The 16,288-nt window shown below is 38.5% G+C and overlaps 3 protein-coding genes across 7 annotated transcripts in view; 2 read left to right on the top strand and 1 right to left on the bottom strand.

Annotated features, from left to right (window-relative positions):
• Nucleotides 1-1,468: 1,468 nt before the first annotated feature.
• On the bottom strand, nucleotides 1,469-5,074 carry LOC139130148 (uncharacterized). Its single transcript, XM_070695878.1, has 2 exons — nucleotides 4,851-5,074; nucleotides 1,469-2,679 (listed from the first exon to the last, which is right to left on the bottom strand). Exons 1-2 carry the CDS (start codon nucleotides 4,984-4,986, stop codon nucleotides 2,201-2,203), a joined length of 615 nt encoding a protein of 204 aa, XP_070551979.1. The 5' UTR covers nucleotides 4,987-5,074; the 3' UTR covers nucleotides 1,469-2,200.
• Nucleotides 5,075-5,313: 239 nt separating this feature from the next.
• The window catches only part of LOC139130146 (cilia- and flagella-associated protein 44-like), a 45,945-nt gene continuing 34,970 nt past the window's right edge, over nucleotides 5,314-16,288 (top strand). For 3 of the 5 annotated variants that reach the window (XM_070695874.1, XM_070695873.1, XM_070695877.1), the window contains exons 1-10: nucleotides 5,321-5,367; nucleotides 6,093-6,143; nucleotides 6,652-6,696; nucleotides 7,052-7,102; nucleotides 9,883-9,933; nucleotides 10,307-10,363; nucleotides 10,894-10,944; nucleotides 11,338-11,379; nucleotides 11,848-11,898; nucleotides 15,454-15,861. The gene's annotated coding sequence lies outside the window, so the exon portion shown is untranslated. Of the gene's footprint in view, nucleotides 5,368-6,092; nucleotides 6,144-6,651; nucleotides 6,697-7,051; nucleotides 7,103-9,882; nucleotides 9,934-10,306; nucleotides 10,364-10,893; nucleotides 10,945-11,337; nucleotides 11,380-11,847; nucleotides 11,899-15,453; nucleotides 15,862-16,288 lie in introns of all 5 variants that reach the window. The other 2 variants (XM_070695875.1, XM_070695876.1) reach the window with 2 other exon arrangements.
• LOC139129346 (enolase-phosphatase E1-like) lies at nucleotides 5,340-16,058 on the top strand. The gene is made up of 11 exons (XM_070694979.1): nucleotides 5,340-5,367; nucleotides 6,093-6,143; nucleotides 6,652-6,696; nucleotides 7,052-7,102; nucleotides 9,883-9,933; nucleotides 10,307-10,363; nucleotides 10,894-10,944; nucleotides 11,338-11,379; nucleotides 11,848-11,898; nucleotides 15,454-15,861; nucleotides 16,042-16,058. The coding sequence occupies exons 1-11, from the start codon at nucleotides 5,340-5,342 to the stop codon at nucleotides 16,056-16,058; spliced, it is 852 nt and encodes a 283-aa protein (XP_070551080.1).

Below are 16,288 nucleotides of genomic sequence, written 5' to 3'. Positions count from 1 at the left end.
TCCCCAAAACCATAACTTTGCAATAAATGTCTACACTCTTTGCCCCCAAAATCGTACCTATTTACATCAATACTGCTTAACCGAAATTCATAACATTTTTGGGTAAGTCTGTTTCTATGCATTTTTACAATTCTGAGCCAATATTTAACAATTCTACGATATCGTGGCACTAATATAGGACAGTTGGAACAGGCACTAGCTTTCAGCTTAGAAAAATTCCCTTTTTGACGTTTCACATTCCATTCATTTCAATGTAATAGCATTAAAACCACCTCAGCAATGGGTATACCTCTCGATTTTGACCGGTTCACTCCACATATGCACTCACTGTTACCTGTGCACATATGTCATGAACTGGTCAAAATTTTTTGATATGCTTTTTCTGGATGTGCTTCATTGCTGAAATAGCTTTAATGGCATCAGAGTAGCAAATACCTGACTACAAGGAGCATCATTGGTGTTGATGTAGTGAATTCTGATTGAGATTTCAGAACATCAAGGCAGTGACAGACAATGCCGGTTCCAAATGTTACAGCATCATCAATTTGATTGACACTGAATTCTGATACTCCCATGCATTTCTGAACAAGAAGGCAAACACTGAATGATATTAACCCTTGAGTGCTGTATTTTTTCCCACCAAAATTTTAGTGCAACATTTTACCAATTTGTATGAACTTTTCTGTTATTTTTCTGATAATTTTGGACCAAATGAACACAAACATTTCATTTGCCACAGTTTTTTATCAAAATTTGGGGAAAATCTGATAAAAGTTAACTGAAGTACATTTTATAAGGGCGACAAAAATTGACTTTGGCACTCAACATGCTCAAAGGGTTAAAGTTTTTCCAAAGGCATCAGATGATGGTATGATGTTGCATTCCCATGTACATTGACAGTTACCAAATTCAGATATGTTCTTTGAGATTTCTGACTAAAAAGGCAGATTTTGTCAACTTTTTTCAAATGGTGACAGCATATCGTGACACTGGGGACTTGAATGCTTGATACATTGTACTGCATTGATTCCCACATAGTAAATAGAACTTACAGACAGTAACTCAACCACAAAAGCATAGCAACCTTGCAGTAAAGAGGCTGGAGTATTTAAATCACCTAATTTTCTCTTATAAATATTTTTAATATATATTATTTTTCTTTCGAAAGGCTTTACCATCACTTGACACACATTATCATGCAGTGATATTCATGCCAAAAACTTGTCATACTGCCCTCGTAGGCGTAAAAGTTGTATGAAAAATATTAACTCGAGCTCTAGAGGGCGCTAATCGTAATACGTGCTTTTGTCGATTTTTAGATTGCATGCGCAACAAGCGGAGTATTTTCAAATGTTAAATGAAACTGTTCTTGTTGAATTCCTGTAATTTCTGGCTATTGTGACCAAGTAGACTTGCATCTTGAAGCCAGTTTAAAGTGCAAAATAATTGAAAGACGACAAACAACTTGTTTATACTATCATCAGTACAGTTTTATTGTCATCTGATCAGCAACAGTCTTTGATGCAGAAAATAGCAGGATGATGCTGGCCTTTACCATCAAGAAATGCCAAACTACCCTTAAAAGCAATTAAAATTCTTCTGCAACTCCTGTACAGACAAATATATTCAATTTTTTTCTCAAAAAGAAATACAAAAAAGAGTTCTGATTGTATAAAATGATTTTTCTAAGGTCACATTAGATATTGAAAAGTATCTATCAAAATGAAGGCAATGAAAATTATTGTGTGACATGGAGTTTTACTTAGGGTCAAGGATTTCTGTAAATTCTACACTCAAGCTGAGATTTTCTGACAATTTATAACATACTACCGGTATGTGATAAAGAAAGAAAGAATTATTACAGAAGGCATGCTTCACAAACTTTATCGAGTGATGTTTTTAAAAAATGGAAAGAATATCTTAAGAGCAGTTGTCACATAGAATATTAATTATGAAAAGGAAAAGACTGTATGATCCTAAAATGTTACAATTAAAGTACGCAGCCATTGTGCAGATATATACTGTGTGAGAGTAGAATACAAAAGGGACACCTATAAATTTCTTGAAATGGAATATACAGCATATACATATGCATATTTCAACTCCTATACTGCTATTGTTTCAGAGTTGCACAAGGCAGATCACCCCAGATATACAATAAAAGTTTAAAACAGAAGTGAGAACTCGACATCGACAAACTTCATTCAAAGTTGACACCCTTTGCTACTTTCACTCTTTTACTGTCCGGGTTCAACAGACTCCTTCCTTTCTTCTTTTGAACTTTCTGTCCCGTTTTGTGTCCAGCTGTTGAATCATAAAATCCAGAAACTGTTGATGTCGAGGAAGCTTTCTGTTTGTTGGCAGTCTCCAGACTGTCTTTGGCATCTTTCAGATCTTTACTGAGTCTTGTCGCTAAGTCAGCAAGGTGCAAGATGACACCTTGCAAGTCACTTTTCCTCTTGCTTGCAGTTGCTTCATAAAGGTCAAAGGTCACAGTCGTTGATCCCTTTCCACAGGTCAAAGTGGTTTTGTGGCCGTGGGTCGCGGCAGTGAGGTCACCGGATTCGAACGCTGATTTGATTTTGCCGAAAAAAGCATCAAAGTTGGTGATATTTGAGAGTTCTCTGTGAGAATCTAATTCAGAATGGTCGAGTTCCAATCTCCACACATCAATGCCATCTGAAAAATGACAGAAAAAACACAGATAATAAATGTATACATTGAAAGTACTGAATCAAACTAATCAGCCTGTTTTCTTCTTTTGCGGTGTCATGATAATAGAAGACGTGTTGTTCTCCTTGTTTCAACCTCACAGCTACGTAATTCTAACTTTTAAGTTTGAAATGAGGGCAAGATGCAAGACAAGCTCTGAATAGAAGTCTGTATGTTAAAGGCTACATGCAATCCTCAACAGTAGCAGTGATGTAATTCCAGTTATAGACTGTCGACAGTCCTCGTGCCTTCTTTCTCGTGCCTTCTTTTGACCGGAGTCACTTTATTAAGTGCGGTAGCAATCCAACGTAGGCGATCGAGCGCCGAAGGCGTGAGGTCGAGTGCTGAAGGCGCGAGGTCGATTGCCGAAGGCTTGTACCAGCTATAAATACCACAAGCTACGCGAGACCAAGCAGTACAAGCGACTGGCGAGAGTCTATTCCAGATACATAAATACATGTAACAGAAGTGTCATTTTATGACTGAGCGACCTACAACCCTGTGACACTGTTTTTGGTGCAACTCACATATCAATCATGGGAGACAAAAAGTCCTTCGTTACCCTCAAACCAATGTGTTTTTGTTTCAATCAATCATCCATTTTATCACTGAAAATTAGGAAATTTCTTGGATATCACTTGATCGGATTGCAGACGATAGTGACATCTTCATTTACACAAAATGTGTGTGTGCATAAATGACACTTTCAAACTTTATATCTGACCAAGATTTTTTCCGGTAATCTATTCAGCTGTGTGCGGGCGCTGTTCGACCTCCGACCCTATTAGTATTATTACTGTTTTTCTTTGCATGTATCAATTTCAGTACCAAAATCAAGTTTATCAAAATTTGAGGAATCATGACAGATAGTTTGGATGAGGCTTATTCACTATACAAACCGTGAAACCACAGCAGTAATTGCGCAAATATAGTTGACGATTACTGACAGTGACTGTACGCCGAACTGCTCCACCATGATCAATCTTGCTTGTGAGGGGGTGTGGTCCCACTAGTCTCGCATGCCAGACCTCGAACCTGCATGCGACGCGAGCGGCGAAGCCGCGAGCAGCGAGTAACCGCAGGTTACGAGGTCTGGCAAGAACCAACTGCTCAGGAATGTGATGACGTCAAAAGTGGGCTGTCTTCCTATGCTAATAAGTATAACTTTGGACCACCGCGTACAGATGGCCATAACGCATTTTCACTGTACTTGTCCACCACGTTTCACGTATCTGCGCCGAAAAAAACACTCAACACCAAAAATCTACGGCGAGAATTTGTGAGGCCATTTACCACCAGCTCATCGGCAGTTGAATGGGGCCCAAAGTCCGAGCTTCGTTTGAACGAGCAAAATGAAAAAGCAAACTCCATAGAGGATGTCGATCAACAAAATGCAATCGCAAGCATTGAAGCAAGGCTGAGCAATCTTAAAATTAGAGATTGGCCATATCTTGTCGGCAAATTCACGGAAACATCGTCTCCTTCCAGATAATCTGTCATGGCTACCTCCTGCTTCGGTTTCAGGCTGTCCATCACCACTTTCTTCAACGGCATAGATCATTTTGCAGATTTTTTTCATCATGGTTACTGGAGATAGCGTAACCGTGATTTCATAAAGCCGTACTACTGTCTGAGGTCAACGTAAGGCAGTTTACTTCGAATGAAACATTTCTGGATGAATGACACAATCATTCAGTCAAATTCAAAAGGCTATTTTTAGACGCTCCACCTACATTCATGAATAAACAATAGATGTACTCTTTCATCCAGCCGATTTTCGAAGCATTCTATTGGACAGTATATATAGCACGTCGGTTCTAGCCAGACCTCGTAACCTGCGGTTACTCGCTGCTCGCGGCTTTGCCGCTCGCGCCGCACGCAGGTTTCGAGGTCTGGCATGCGAGACTATGATCCCACACGCTTCGCACATGTAAAGGGTACGGTTCATAGACGCGGGTGGGGGGGGGGGGGGGGGGTGGTTAGGCATATTTCCCTTCCTTACATCATACCAGAAGGATCACACCAAAATCAAATGTACAGCCCAAACTTGCCTGTCTACCCACTTATCCGTTGGCTAAAGCCGCGGACAGAATCACAAATTCCATGCACAGTTAGTGACTTACGACACGGTACAGTACCTGTAACATGTAAAGTCCATGTATCGTCGTGTCTTGCACAACTTGTAAAGCAAAGAAGTTTTCCAATACCACTGTTAACTGTAGCGTGAAGACTGTCAACTTCTGCCTCCGTGGCAAGCTGTTTTGCCGAACTCATGTTATTGTTTTGTGGTGGAATGCTGTCGACAATTTCAAAGTTCGCACTTCCGTACTTCCGTCCTCTCTTAGGGTTAGAGGTTAAACCAGACCCCCTATCTTACAGATATACTTTGGAAAAAGCCAATCCACAAAAACGCCATTACATCACACTAACAGTGTGTAAATTCATGAAATTAAAATTATTATATACGCTATCAAAAAAAGCAAGATTGAAGCCAGACAAACTGCAACACCGTGACGATCGCTGTTAGATTTAATATACTTACCTAGGAGGCCTTTTCCCATGGTGCTCAGCGGTTAAACGGCAACGCGCCTGCGTTGTGATCCTTAGCAACAAAACGCAATTTCAAGATGGAGGACGACAAACAGCCAAGTACAGGTAAAACCTTATAAAAGTCGAAATTTTCCCCTTAGTTCGTCAGATGCGCAATGGATAAGGCTTACGGACAGATGCAGTGCGCAAAATTTTCATCCTCTATCGCAAATCGGTCTTTATGACATCTCATGTCATGGGCGAAAGCCGTGTAAGATGCCGAGGTTTACAGTGTATTTTGCTTGCAAAAGGTGGCAAATGTTCATCTATTTCAACCGACAGGCGATATGCAAGAGGCGCGAGAGGCAGTAAAAGTTACAAGAGGATGATGAAAAACTAAGACATGACCTACAACGACAAAGTGGTGTGAAATTCACGCAAAAATAGCTGAAATGGCGCGGTGTCGTCTTGGTACCAATCACTGAATCAGTGTGGCAAGTTTAGAGAGTGCGCGTGCGCCGTACCACTTTGTACTGCAGAGAGACTCGTATACTTTTGCTAGTGTCGGTAATAATTATCCTATTTCCGTGCAAACAGTAAATTAATCAATTTTGAATACTGGGACTTTTTCAAAGTCAGCCCACTCCATACGGTAACACTTTACATATCCAACTCAACATATGAATTTGTTCACAGCGTTATCACTCGTGCAAAATCAAGGTACTCGCAAAACTCATCTATTTTCTACGTCCATGCAAAACCCTACTCTACTAACAAAATCAAAACTAAAACTTCAGTACTAGTTGATGTATTTTGTCGTTAACGTCTATTTTAACATTGCACCTCACCAGATGAACAACAAGAGCCTGCACCAGAGAATGATACTGCTACTGAACAACCAGGTACAAATTTAATACAGTCCAAACATTAACATGGAGACCTGAGCATGTGAAAAAATACTCAACACTCACTCATACAAAAACCCTCATTTATAAAAAATTTAACAAATGGATGAAATAATTGCCGTTATAATAATTGTTTCCATTGCAGAAGCGACTATTAGACCATTCAGTGATAACTTAATTATTCATACTTGAATAGGGATGAATAGATCCAAGGATGTGCTTACATGTAGATCGATATGAACATCATCACTAACAGTTGATATAATAGAAATGTGTACACTATGCATTAAGCTGAACATGCACTGTATTATTTACTCATGGTTTACATTATGTTTAATTCCTTCAAACAAAGTGCTTGATTTGTGTACTACATTCTGGCATCTATTATTTTCTTTTTTGTGCGCTTCTTGTTTCACCCACACCATATCATTCTTTTATTTTCTTTTTTCCCCTGGATTTTAATTTTTGTTTCATATTGATTCGTTTTTCTCTAATTCAATATCAGAAGAACAAACAAGACCAGTAGCTGAGAACGAACCTGAACAGACAGGTATAATTGCATTTGATAATTTATCTGTGCAAATCAAATTCTGTCTTGACATAATGCTTCATCATGTCATTTGATTCATGTTAGACATTTCTATGCAGAAAATGGTTCAATATTCTGACTACAGCAATCGTAAAAAAGAAAACAATGACATCAAGAACAGAAAAATAACCAGGCACAGTGTTTCATTAACAAATAGGATTTCCATAACACCTCATACTACATACTGTGCTGAATTTATTTTTTCTAGTTTTTGTGATTTCTAATTTGCACGAAAAGTGCTACATTCACCATCAGCATCATATTTTATTTTGTTTGTTTTTGTTTGTTTTTTGTTTTTTTTCTAACCCAATACCAGAAGAGCCACCAGAGCCGACAGCAGAGACAGAACCTGCTGATGAACAGCCAGGTACACATTTATGCCTAATCCAATGACATTTCTAAATGTGCAAAAGTAATATCTGTAACCCTGTCACCCCCATTTCCCTGTCTAGAGGTCCAATTTTACCATAGAAAACAATGGGATATGAATTGGTTCAAACCATGGTGTTGAACAGACTTCAACAAGCATCATCAGTTAATGCTTTATCAATGTTAACATTAATCAGTCTTCAAGTAAAATTCCACCACACTCAAAAGATACCTATAATTTACACAAAGATATACAGTACACATACATGTAACTTGGTAGTATAAATCCGTTTATTTGATCCTAGTCTGAGGACCAGTACTGAGATACATTGTCTACATACTCTAAGGCATTAAGTGCAAACACATGTGTTCAAGTAATATCTAGCACATATTAAACCTTTCATTCAAAACTTTAATTTTTAGCTCCCATAGCCATATGTATATATGGCAATGGAAGCTATTCTTATAGGCTAGGGAAATGTCTGTATGTATGTATGTCTGTATGTCTGTATGTCTGTGTGTCTGTATGTCTGTATGTCTGTATGTCTGTCCGTCAACATCAAAAACTCCAAAACCGCTGCACATTTCATCTTGATATTTGGTGTGTACATGGATGATGGGCTGTAGATGAGATTTTGTTCAAATGAAGTTGTCATTGCCAAAAATATGCAAATTAGTGCCAAAAAAGGCGTTTTTGGTAAAAAATCTCCTTCTTCATAACCGCTGGTCAGACAGCTTTGATATTTGGTATACAGATCCCTAGGGATAACCCAACTTGGATTTGTTCAAACTGTGATGAAATATGCAAATCTGTATTTTTAAGGAATTTTTTTGTCATTTTTGGTCAAAAATTTATTTCATCAAAACCGCTCGTCTGACAGCTTTGATATTTGGTATACAGGTTCCTACAGATGAACTTAATATGATATATTGAATATATGATGAAATCTGCAATTTTGTATTTTTGGTGCAATTTTTGCCGTTTTTGGTCAAAAATGTGTTTCTCAAAAACTACTTGTCTGATGCCTTTGATATTTGGTATACAGGTTCCTAGGGGTTCTCTTAGTGTGATATAGTGAAATTTGATGAAATCTTCAATTTTTGTATTTTTGAGGTCAATTTTTGCCGTTTTTGGTCAAAATATTTGTTTCTCAAAAGTTAGTCATGTGATAGCTTTGATATTTGGTAATACATTTTTATACATAATTATGATGAAATCATCAATTTTGTATTTTTGCAGCTAATTTTGCCATTTTAGGTCAGGCCATCCTGCAATGAGCTATCAAAGATCTCAACCATCTTCATCAATACATGTCACAAAAGTTGCTCTCTACATAACACAGCAGAGCTCTGTCGACTATTGGGTCGCTTGTTTTTTTTCAAAACCGCTGGTCAGACAGCTTTAATATTTGCTAACAGGTCCCTAGGATGACCTTAGTGAGATGATTTCATACAGTCAGGAAATACTTAATTTTGTATCCATGTCTATAGTAGCTTCAGGGACATTGGCCCTATGTTCAAGATAATGGGTGATTCAGTAAGCATTTGAAATGGTAAACTGTATTTGGTGTTGAAATGCGGTAAAAAATAATGAGAAAACATAGCTGAGGTGATTTCAGCAGGTTTTATTTTCCAACAAATATATTCAAAGTTTTTTTCAATGTTAAAGAGTGATGGAGGGGGGGGGGGGGGGGGGGGGGGGGGGGGGGGGGGGGGGGGGGGGGGGGGGGGGGGGGGGGGGGGGGGGGGGGGGTGGGGGGGGGGGGGGGGGGGGGGGGGGGGGGGGGGGGGGGGGGGGGGGGGGGGGGGGGGGGGGGGGGGTCCTGGCAGATTTTGAAAAAAATCCAAACAAATGTCAATAAAAAAATCAGCCACAGAAGGTTTGTCAAAAAGAAAAGGTGGGATAGTGGGAAAAAAGAATGTACAATGTATCGGATAAAAAAGATAATGTTCCTCATCAATCTTCCAGACAACCCCCTTTTATCAAATGGTACACCCCTGATGTATTTTTGTGTGCAATTAACCATGCAGTGTATTTTAGTTTAAGATGTCAATCAAGTTAGGTAAGGATTTGAAAGGAATAGTCAAGTTCACCACAGTTATTTTTAACTTTATCTCTTGTGTCATCATCCTTGTGTAATTGGTTAAGTTTGTAAGTTGCTCCAGATGTGGATGTACCAGCTGTTCTGGAAGAAAACAATGTTTACTTTTCCCTGTAGGGTTTCTGAGTTGATGATTATATGTTGAAATCTCTCCATGTATCTGGTGCATGGGCAAAATGTAAATACTGGTTGCATGTTATATATTTCAGTCTATGTCAAATATTGTAAATGAAAAATCATGAACAGTTTGCTGTGTGCTTGTAAAAGATAACATGTTTGTCAATACATATTAAAACTGCCTTGCAGTTTGATTGTCTTAAAAATTATCACAGAAGTAGAAAACGAAAGAAACTAATCAAATTGCTGTAACATATTCACCCTCAGTGTCTGTAGGCCTATACTTAACTATTTTATCATTGCATTCAGCTTTTTGTTATATCTTTATCACTCTTCATGGGCCAAGGCACACTTGGGGTCAATGTCATCACTCTGTGCCAGTCTGTGAATGTCAGTCTGTCTGTATGTGTATGTCCATGTTTCATACAATTGTTGGTTTGTTTTGATAACTGTATGGGAGCGAACAGTGATTATTGTCACTATTTTTTACCTTTGCTTACTATATTAATCTTTGATTTGTTTATTTTGTTTATTTATTTATTGTTGGATACACCATCAGATGCACAACCTGAACCTGCAGCAGACACTGCACCTGCCACAGAACAGCCAGGTACATAAGTATACTAATTAAAAAGACTTCTTAAAACACAGTGATGAAAACATTTGATTTAGTATTGAAATTAATGCAGATCAGCAATATATTTTCTCTAACCTGATTCGACCCGGTGCATGAACAAATTCTAACACGCCACAATCCAGAGCTTTATGCCAAAAAGAAATATTGCTATGTACATGTAGGAGATGTAGTTATACAGAAAAATGTTTTACATTTGAGGCAAATTTAATACTGCCCCAGACCCTGGTGGCAAGGTTTTAGTATTTTTTCAGATATGATTGTCCAAAGTCTAAATAACTGTTGCATTATTGTATAAAAGAGTGTTTAAGCAAATTGTCAAAACTCAGCACTTTTTTTTCTAACCCAGCACCAGATGAGCAGGCAGAGCCAACAGCAGAGACAGAACCTACTGATAAACAGCCAGGTACACATTTATGTCTGATCCAATAACAAATTCAAAAAAAGTAACACTTTTAAACTGACATCAGAAAACATAAGTAAATGGCTAATGTATCAATGTTAACATCAATCAGTTCCCAAGTATTTCCACCACTATATGAAATTTAATTTTCACAGTTAAAATATTAACATAATTTACACAAAGGTACTGTATGCATACATATACATGTAACTTGGTGAATAAATCCATTAAAATCTAGGTCAATAAATCCATTTATATGCTGTTGCTCTGAGGACCAGTACTAAGGCACATTTGCTACATACTGAGGTCAATAAGTGCCAGTATGTGTTAGGTAGTCTGGGACCTCTCCTGGGTTGTGGTATATATGCTACACTTTCAATTGTGGAAGCACAGCATATATTGCAACCAAGGAGAGGTACTAGACTAGTGTTCAAGTAACATCTCACACATATTAAACTTCATTTTAAGTTTTTTTGATTATTATTTACCTTTGTTTATTTTGTTTATATTCTTATTGTTTGAAACACCATCAGATGCACAACCTGAACCTGCAGTAGACACTGAACCTACCACAGAACAGCCAGGTACATAAATATACTAATTATGACTTCTTGAAACGCAGTCAGTGAAGAAAAACTTGAACTGTCCTCTTGCAGGAACAAATGACAAATGAGCTTTTGCCCTAGAGAAATACAACAAAATGTTCAATATTTGATTTTTATGCAAACATTATACATCCCAGACCCTTTAGGTCAACAGGTAGCCTTATTTTTTAACAGAGACAAAATCTAATGAGCTGTTGCTCTATAATTATGCAAAGGTTTTATTTTTTTGTCAAAACCAAGCACTTTTAGACACTGCAATTCATAGAATCTTATTTCACGATTTTTAATTTTTGCTCACTGAATTGGTTTTGATTTTTCATCACCCACTTATTTGGTATTTATGATTTACCTTTTTCCAACACAACTAAACAGAGGAACCTGCTGCTGAGAATGAAACTGCTAACGACCAGCCAGGTACTGAGAAATTCAAACGGTTCTATAGCAAAACACATTTTTGTAATCTTCCTACGCTCATTCTGTACATAGTTCTCAAGCACACTAAAAATTTCTAAAATCCATAGGACAAGTATGTATTCCTTCCAACCACAAGCACATCAATTATCAATATTGTCTTCATAAAGCATATAATAATGTTATCCTTTCATACATCATTTCTGCATAACACACAAATCTACTATCTTTGAAAATGATGTGGTTTATAGACCAGAGCATACCGGTACATCCATACATTTATTTACACTGCATGGTTAAAGGATTTCTGTAAATCATCAAACTTCAAATTTCCTCTCTCTCACTTCTCTATATTATTATTATTATCTTTTTTGTGTATTTTTTTATAATCCTACTGTTTATTTTTTCTTTGTACATTTAATTTCACAATTAATGTTTGTGTTCACATTGTTTTTTCAATGCAAAACACAGCGGAACAAACTGAACCACCAACAGAACCTGACACTGCAACAGAACAACCAGGTAGACAATAATATCATCCCCGATATCTAAAAAAAATTGCACCCATCATGTGATCCAAGTCATTTCATGCTCATAACAAGATTGTAGCTCTGGCACTGGAAATTGTTCAAACGATGATAAAAATAACCTGGCAGCTTCCAATGTCACTGTAGGTCAATTAAAAAAGGTTACCATATCACAGATGGCATTTTCAAGCATAAAGCCCATACCTACACTATTTCATTGAATCACAATACACATATTTTTATATTGGCCTCAATGATTTACAAAATACAACAGCCACGTATAAAAGTACGCAGGAATATTAGCTCGAGTTTCATATTGCTAATCAATGATACATCCATAATTCATACTCTCATTAACCCTTTGAGCGCCGAAGTCTATCTTTGTCGCCTTGATAGACTATACCCAAGTCAATTTTTTTTTTCAGATTTTCGCCAAATTTTTGATAAAAAACGCTAGCCAATGAAACGTTATGTCCAGTTGCTCCATAATTATAAAAAAAAATACAGAAAAATTCAGAAGAATTTGTAAAATGTTGCAGTGAAATTTTGGCGGGAAAAATTTCAGCACCCAAAGGGTTCAACATATATCTCAGTGTTCTACATCAGACAAATAAGCTGACATGACAGGCATCACAAAGGAAATATCTGGTAACTAGTCACAGCACACGTTTAGAAACAAGACTTGAATACAAGATTTCCCAGTAGTTTTATGTTGTACAGGCAGCCCTCACCACACATAATCAGGGGGAATAACCAATGGTCTTCTCCCATATACATATCAACATTCACTGACATGTCCTCAGCGTCTTCTGCATGGCCTATTTTAAGGTAGCGACTCAGTTTCATTGTCACTTTTTTCAATCCTCATTTTCACAAAGAAGACGTGGTCACACACCCGACATGTGGTACTTTTTTTATCTGCTCGGTCACCGAAGAGTTCAGAAAATTTGTTAGTTTTTCAAAAACAGTGCGCATACGGCTGTTTTACTGAAAAACACGTGTTTTTTAGTTTTTTTACTCAAAAAAGTGTAAGTACAAATCTCCAATCGGCCTTGGTGATCTGTTTACGGCAATCGACGGCTGGGTATACTGGGCAAAAAACCGTGTCCCGGATTTTTGAAATTCGCTTTTGTTTTCGCACAATGCACCTTCAAAGTGTCAACTTGACGTTTTTTGCATAAATTATCGGCCTTTGTTCACGTTTGTCAGGATATCTTCACTTCCAGGCCCTTTATCGGAAATCTGAGACACGTTCTTTCAGATATATTCATTCACTGTCCACAGGTGAAAAATCAGGCTAGTCTGTCCAGGCGCCGCCGACTTATACTTATTTGAATAATGTACGCACTGCCAAAAACGGAACTGAGAAAATCGACGATTTGTGTAAACGACCTATGCGTCACACATTGTGACCAAGAAGTCCGACTCGCGCACTATTTTCTGCAAATTTTCTTATACCAGGGATAAGTTGAAATATTTAGAGTCAGTTTTGGGAATTTTGAACATGTTTAGGATTGCAGATCGTCTGAAAATAGAAAGAAATTATACACTGAACTGGCAAATGCTTAGTGCCAGCAGTGGGTGGTATTTACACAACAAACACAGAGGGGTACTTAGCGATTTAATCCATTTTTGGAACGTTTAACTAGCATATTAACTGTATACTGTTAACTCAACGGTTACAATCTGGTTACCAGTGTTCACAGTCAAGACGAAGACGTCGAAACTTGTGTAAAAAAGTATATCAGATCGAGACCTGTGTGCTGTCGTCGCGCGATCGCGTCGGGCATTCACTTGTTCTTGACTCAAGTTGTCTACTTCCTGTCTCGCGATCGGCAATTTATGCATGTTCTTTGTGAAAAGTGATTGTCAAGTTCATGTCAGCGCCGACGCTGTGCGAACGGGACGTCACTTGCTAGTTTTCCTACCTCAAGATGAGACGAACACATGTAACTCTTGACAACATAAAATGTCTGTCGTATTTTCTTAGCTTTTGCACCGCACTGCAAACTTGTCGCCCTTCGTTACGACGGGAGAGATTGACTCGTGTTATTTTTTCAAACTTTATTTATATGTGTTCTTGTACCGATTTTATCAAACTAATAATAATCACGCCGTAGCGTAGAACAGTGCAGGCTGTCATCGACAGCGTGTTCCGAGAGACAGAGTATCGACTAGTCTACACAGCTAGTGGAGTCACTCGACTTGCGCAATACCAGCGCACACATTATTATTTCGGAGATTTTTACTTTTAGTCAAACTTTTGATGACTGACCTCATATAGCAAAAATTGCTAGTTTCAGCACTTCTAGAAGTTGAGCCGGATTTGTTTTACGTTCAGTGTTGAGGTCCAGCTAGCAGCTGTGGAGTCTGCGGGTAATTGATAAGTTTAGACAACACGCACACAATAATCATTTGTGAACCCTCGCAATTCACGTTTGACGTAATTTAATTTTGGGTTATATTTAAAGAAAGAAAAGGCATGAAAAATTAGCAGATCGGTGAACTTGCTCTTGTGAATCTACATTATGTGTGTATGAACTCCTGCACTGGCTTGGGAAACTCCTTGACATAAATGTCACTTGTTGTCGGGTACGGTGTTGTTCAAGGTTTCTCAGCAGACACGAAAAGACTGCACGATATAAAACTCGAGTTTAAAAATATAAAAGAACACGATACTAACACCAAGCATGTACAGCAAGAGTGATAAAATTATCGCAACTAACAGAAGTTTCATCTCGCTCAGGCTAATTTTTGGACTCGGGTATGCAATCAGCATAGCCTAGGATATGTTCGAAAAGCAGCGTGTCAAATACTTTCATAGTTGTCTCCGTTATCGTCTGCGTCCTCGGCCAAATCTGACTCTTCACTGCATTCTTGATCGTTATTGCAGGGAGTATGAGTCAAAGTCGGACTGTTTTACATTTAAATCGATCTTTGCGCACGTTGCCATCTTTTTCAGGTCCGCTTTTGTGGACCTCGCTTGCTTTTTCGACGGTACGGAGCGCGAGCGCCGGCTTTGGTCTGCTCGACGTGTTTGCCGTACCGATACATGCGGAGTTCAAAACGCTGAGCATAACGTTGAAGCTAGCGCATGCGCACTATACCGCCAAGCCTATACGTAATCTCTGCGTGTTTATCAAAGATATCGTGGTCGGTAATCCGCGACCGTTAAGACAAAAGGGAAATAATGGCACGCGGTGTAGCTGATAGTTTGCCATTTTAGTAATATTTCAGGAATTTCCCGGTACGATGTGACCCAACACCTTTCCCCAAAAGAAAGACCATGTGTCAGTGGTTCGAAATTTGAAATAAAAAAAAAATTGCTAAAATTGACCTTTGAACCTGAGTCGCATCGTTAAGTGCGTGGTAGTGTATAGATCAGTTGCAATTCAATTGACAGTCCTATCAGAAGTATTGCCATAGTGAGCCTGTTCTGTTTTCCAGAATGATTCATAAGAAAAATTATATTTCAAGGCGAAATCCAAGTCAGCTGTCATTATAGTCAAATGTGCTCAATATTTTTCTTCTTGGTCTGTGACCGCTGCAGTTGACACAGCAGATATAAAGATAACTGAAGCTGCAGCCGAAGGTGATGCTGCAGAGCAGAAAGATGAACAGCCAACTGAGGGCGCTGAAACTACTGAAGATGTGAAAGGTGAGACTGAAGAGGGCGCTGATGCAGCCAAGGAAGCAGAGGAGTCCGGTGATAAAGAAGATACAACTCAAGAAAGTGTGGAGAAAGCTGAGGAGAAGGAAGGAGGAGAAGAAGGAGAGGGAGCCAAGGAGGAGGTGACTACTGATGAGGCAGGTCAGCAGGATGGTGAGCAGCCAGCCACAGAGGGAGCAGCAGAGCCGGCTAGCCAATCAGATGTAGTGGCTGACGGCGAGGGCCAATCAGAGGAGAGCAAAGCAGCTGAGGGTGAGGCCCCTGCCACTGAATCAGAAGAAAAGAAAGGTAAGCTGGTGATACAACTACAGTGTGATGAAAATAATCTTTTAACTTTGAGATGGAATATTGGTCAACTTTTTTACAGATCGCAAATTGCACTTGAGGTTGAGGTTAAATGTTGTAAGCAATCAACAAACATTTTGATAAAGTCCAAGCCCTGAGCATAATCTTGAAATCTGACCCTAGGCCTCAGTGAATCTTAGAATTTAGTACAAACTATGTGTGATACATACAATAGTACCTTCAATCCAGTCGACAAGACATTGAAAAAATGGGCAAGTAAAACAAAGCATTGTCCCAGCTGATATCACATTAATATTGCGTTAATTCTGTTGTTCAGTTATACATCACTGCTTTAACATACAATTGATAGGCCTATAAAGTTATCTGTTTTTTAGAATTGATCCAATATGGCAATCCTTTGGTACCTCTA

The sequence above is a fragment of the Ptychodera flava genome, chromosome 3, assembly GCF_041260155.1.
Source record: "Ptychodera flava strain L36383 chromosome 3, AS_Pfla_20210202, whole genome shotgun sequence".
Taxonomy (NCBI): domain Eukaryota; kingdom Metazoa; phylum Hemichordata; class Enteropneusta; family Ptychoderidae; genus Ptychodera; species Ptychodera flava.
Note: the sequence above shows the minus strand (reverse complement) of the source record. Positions and strands in the feature narration are given on the sequence as shown.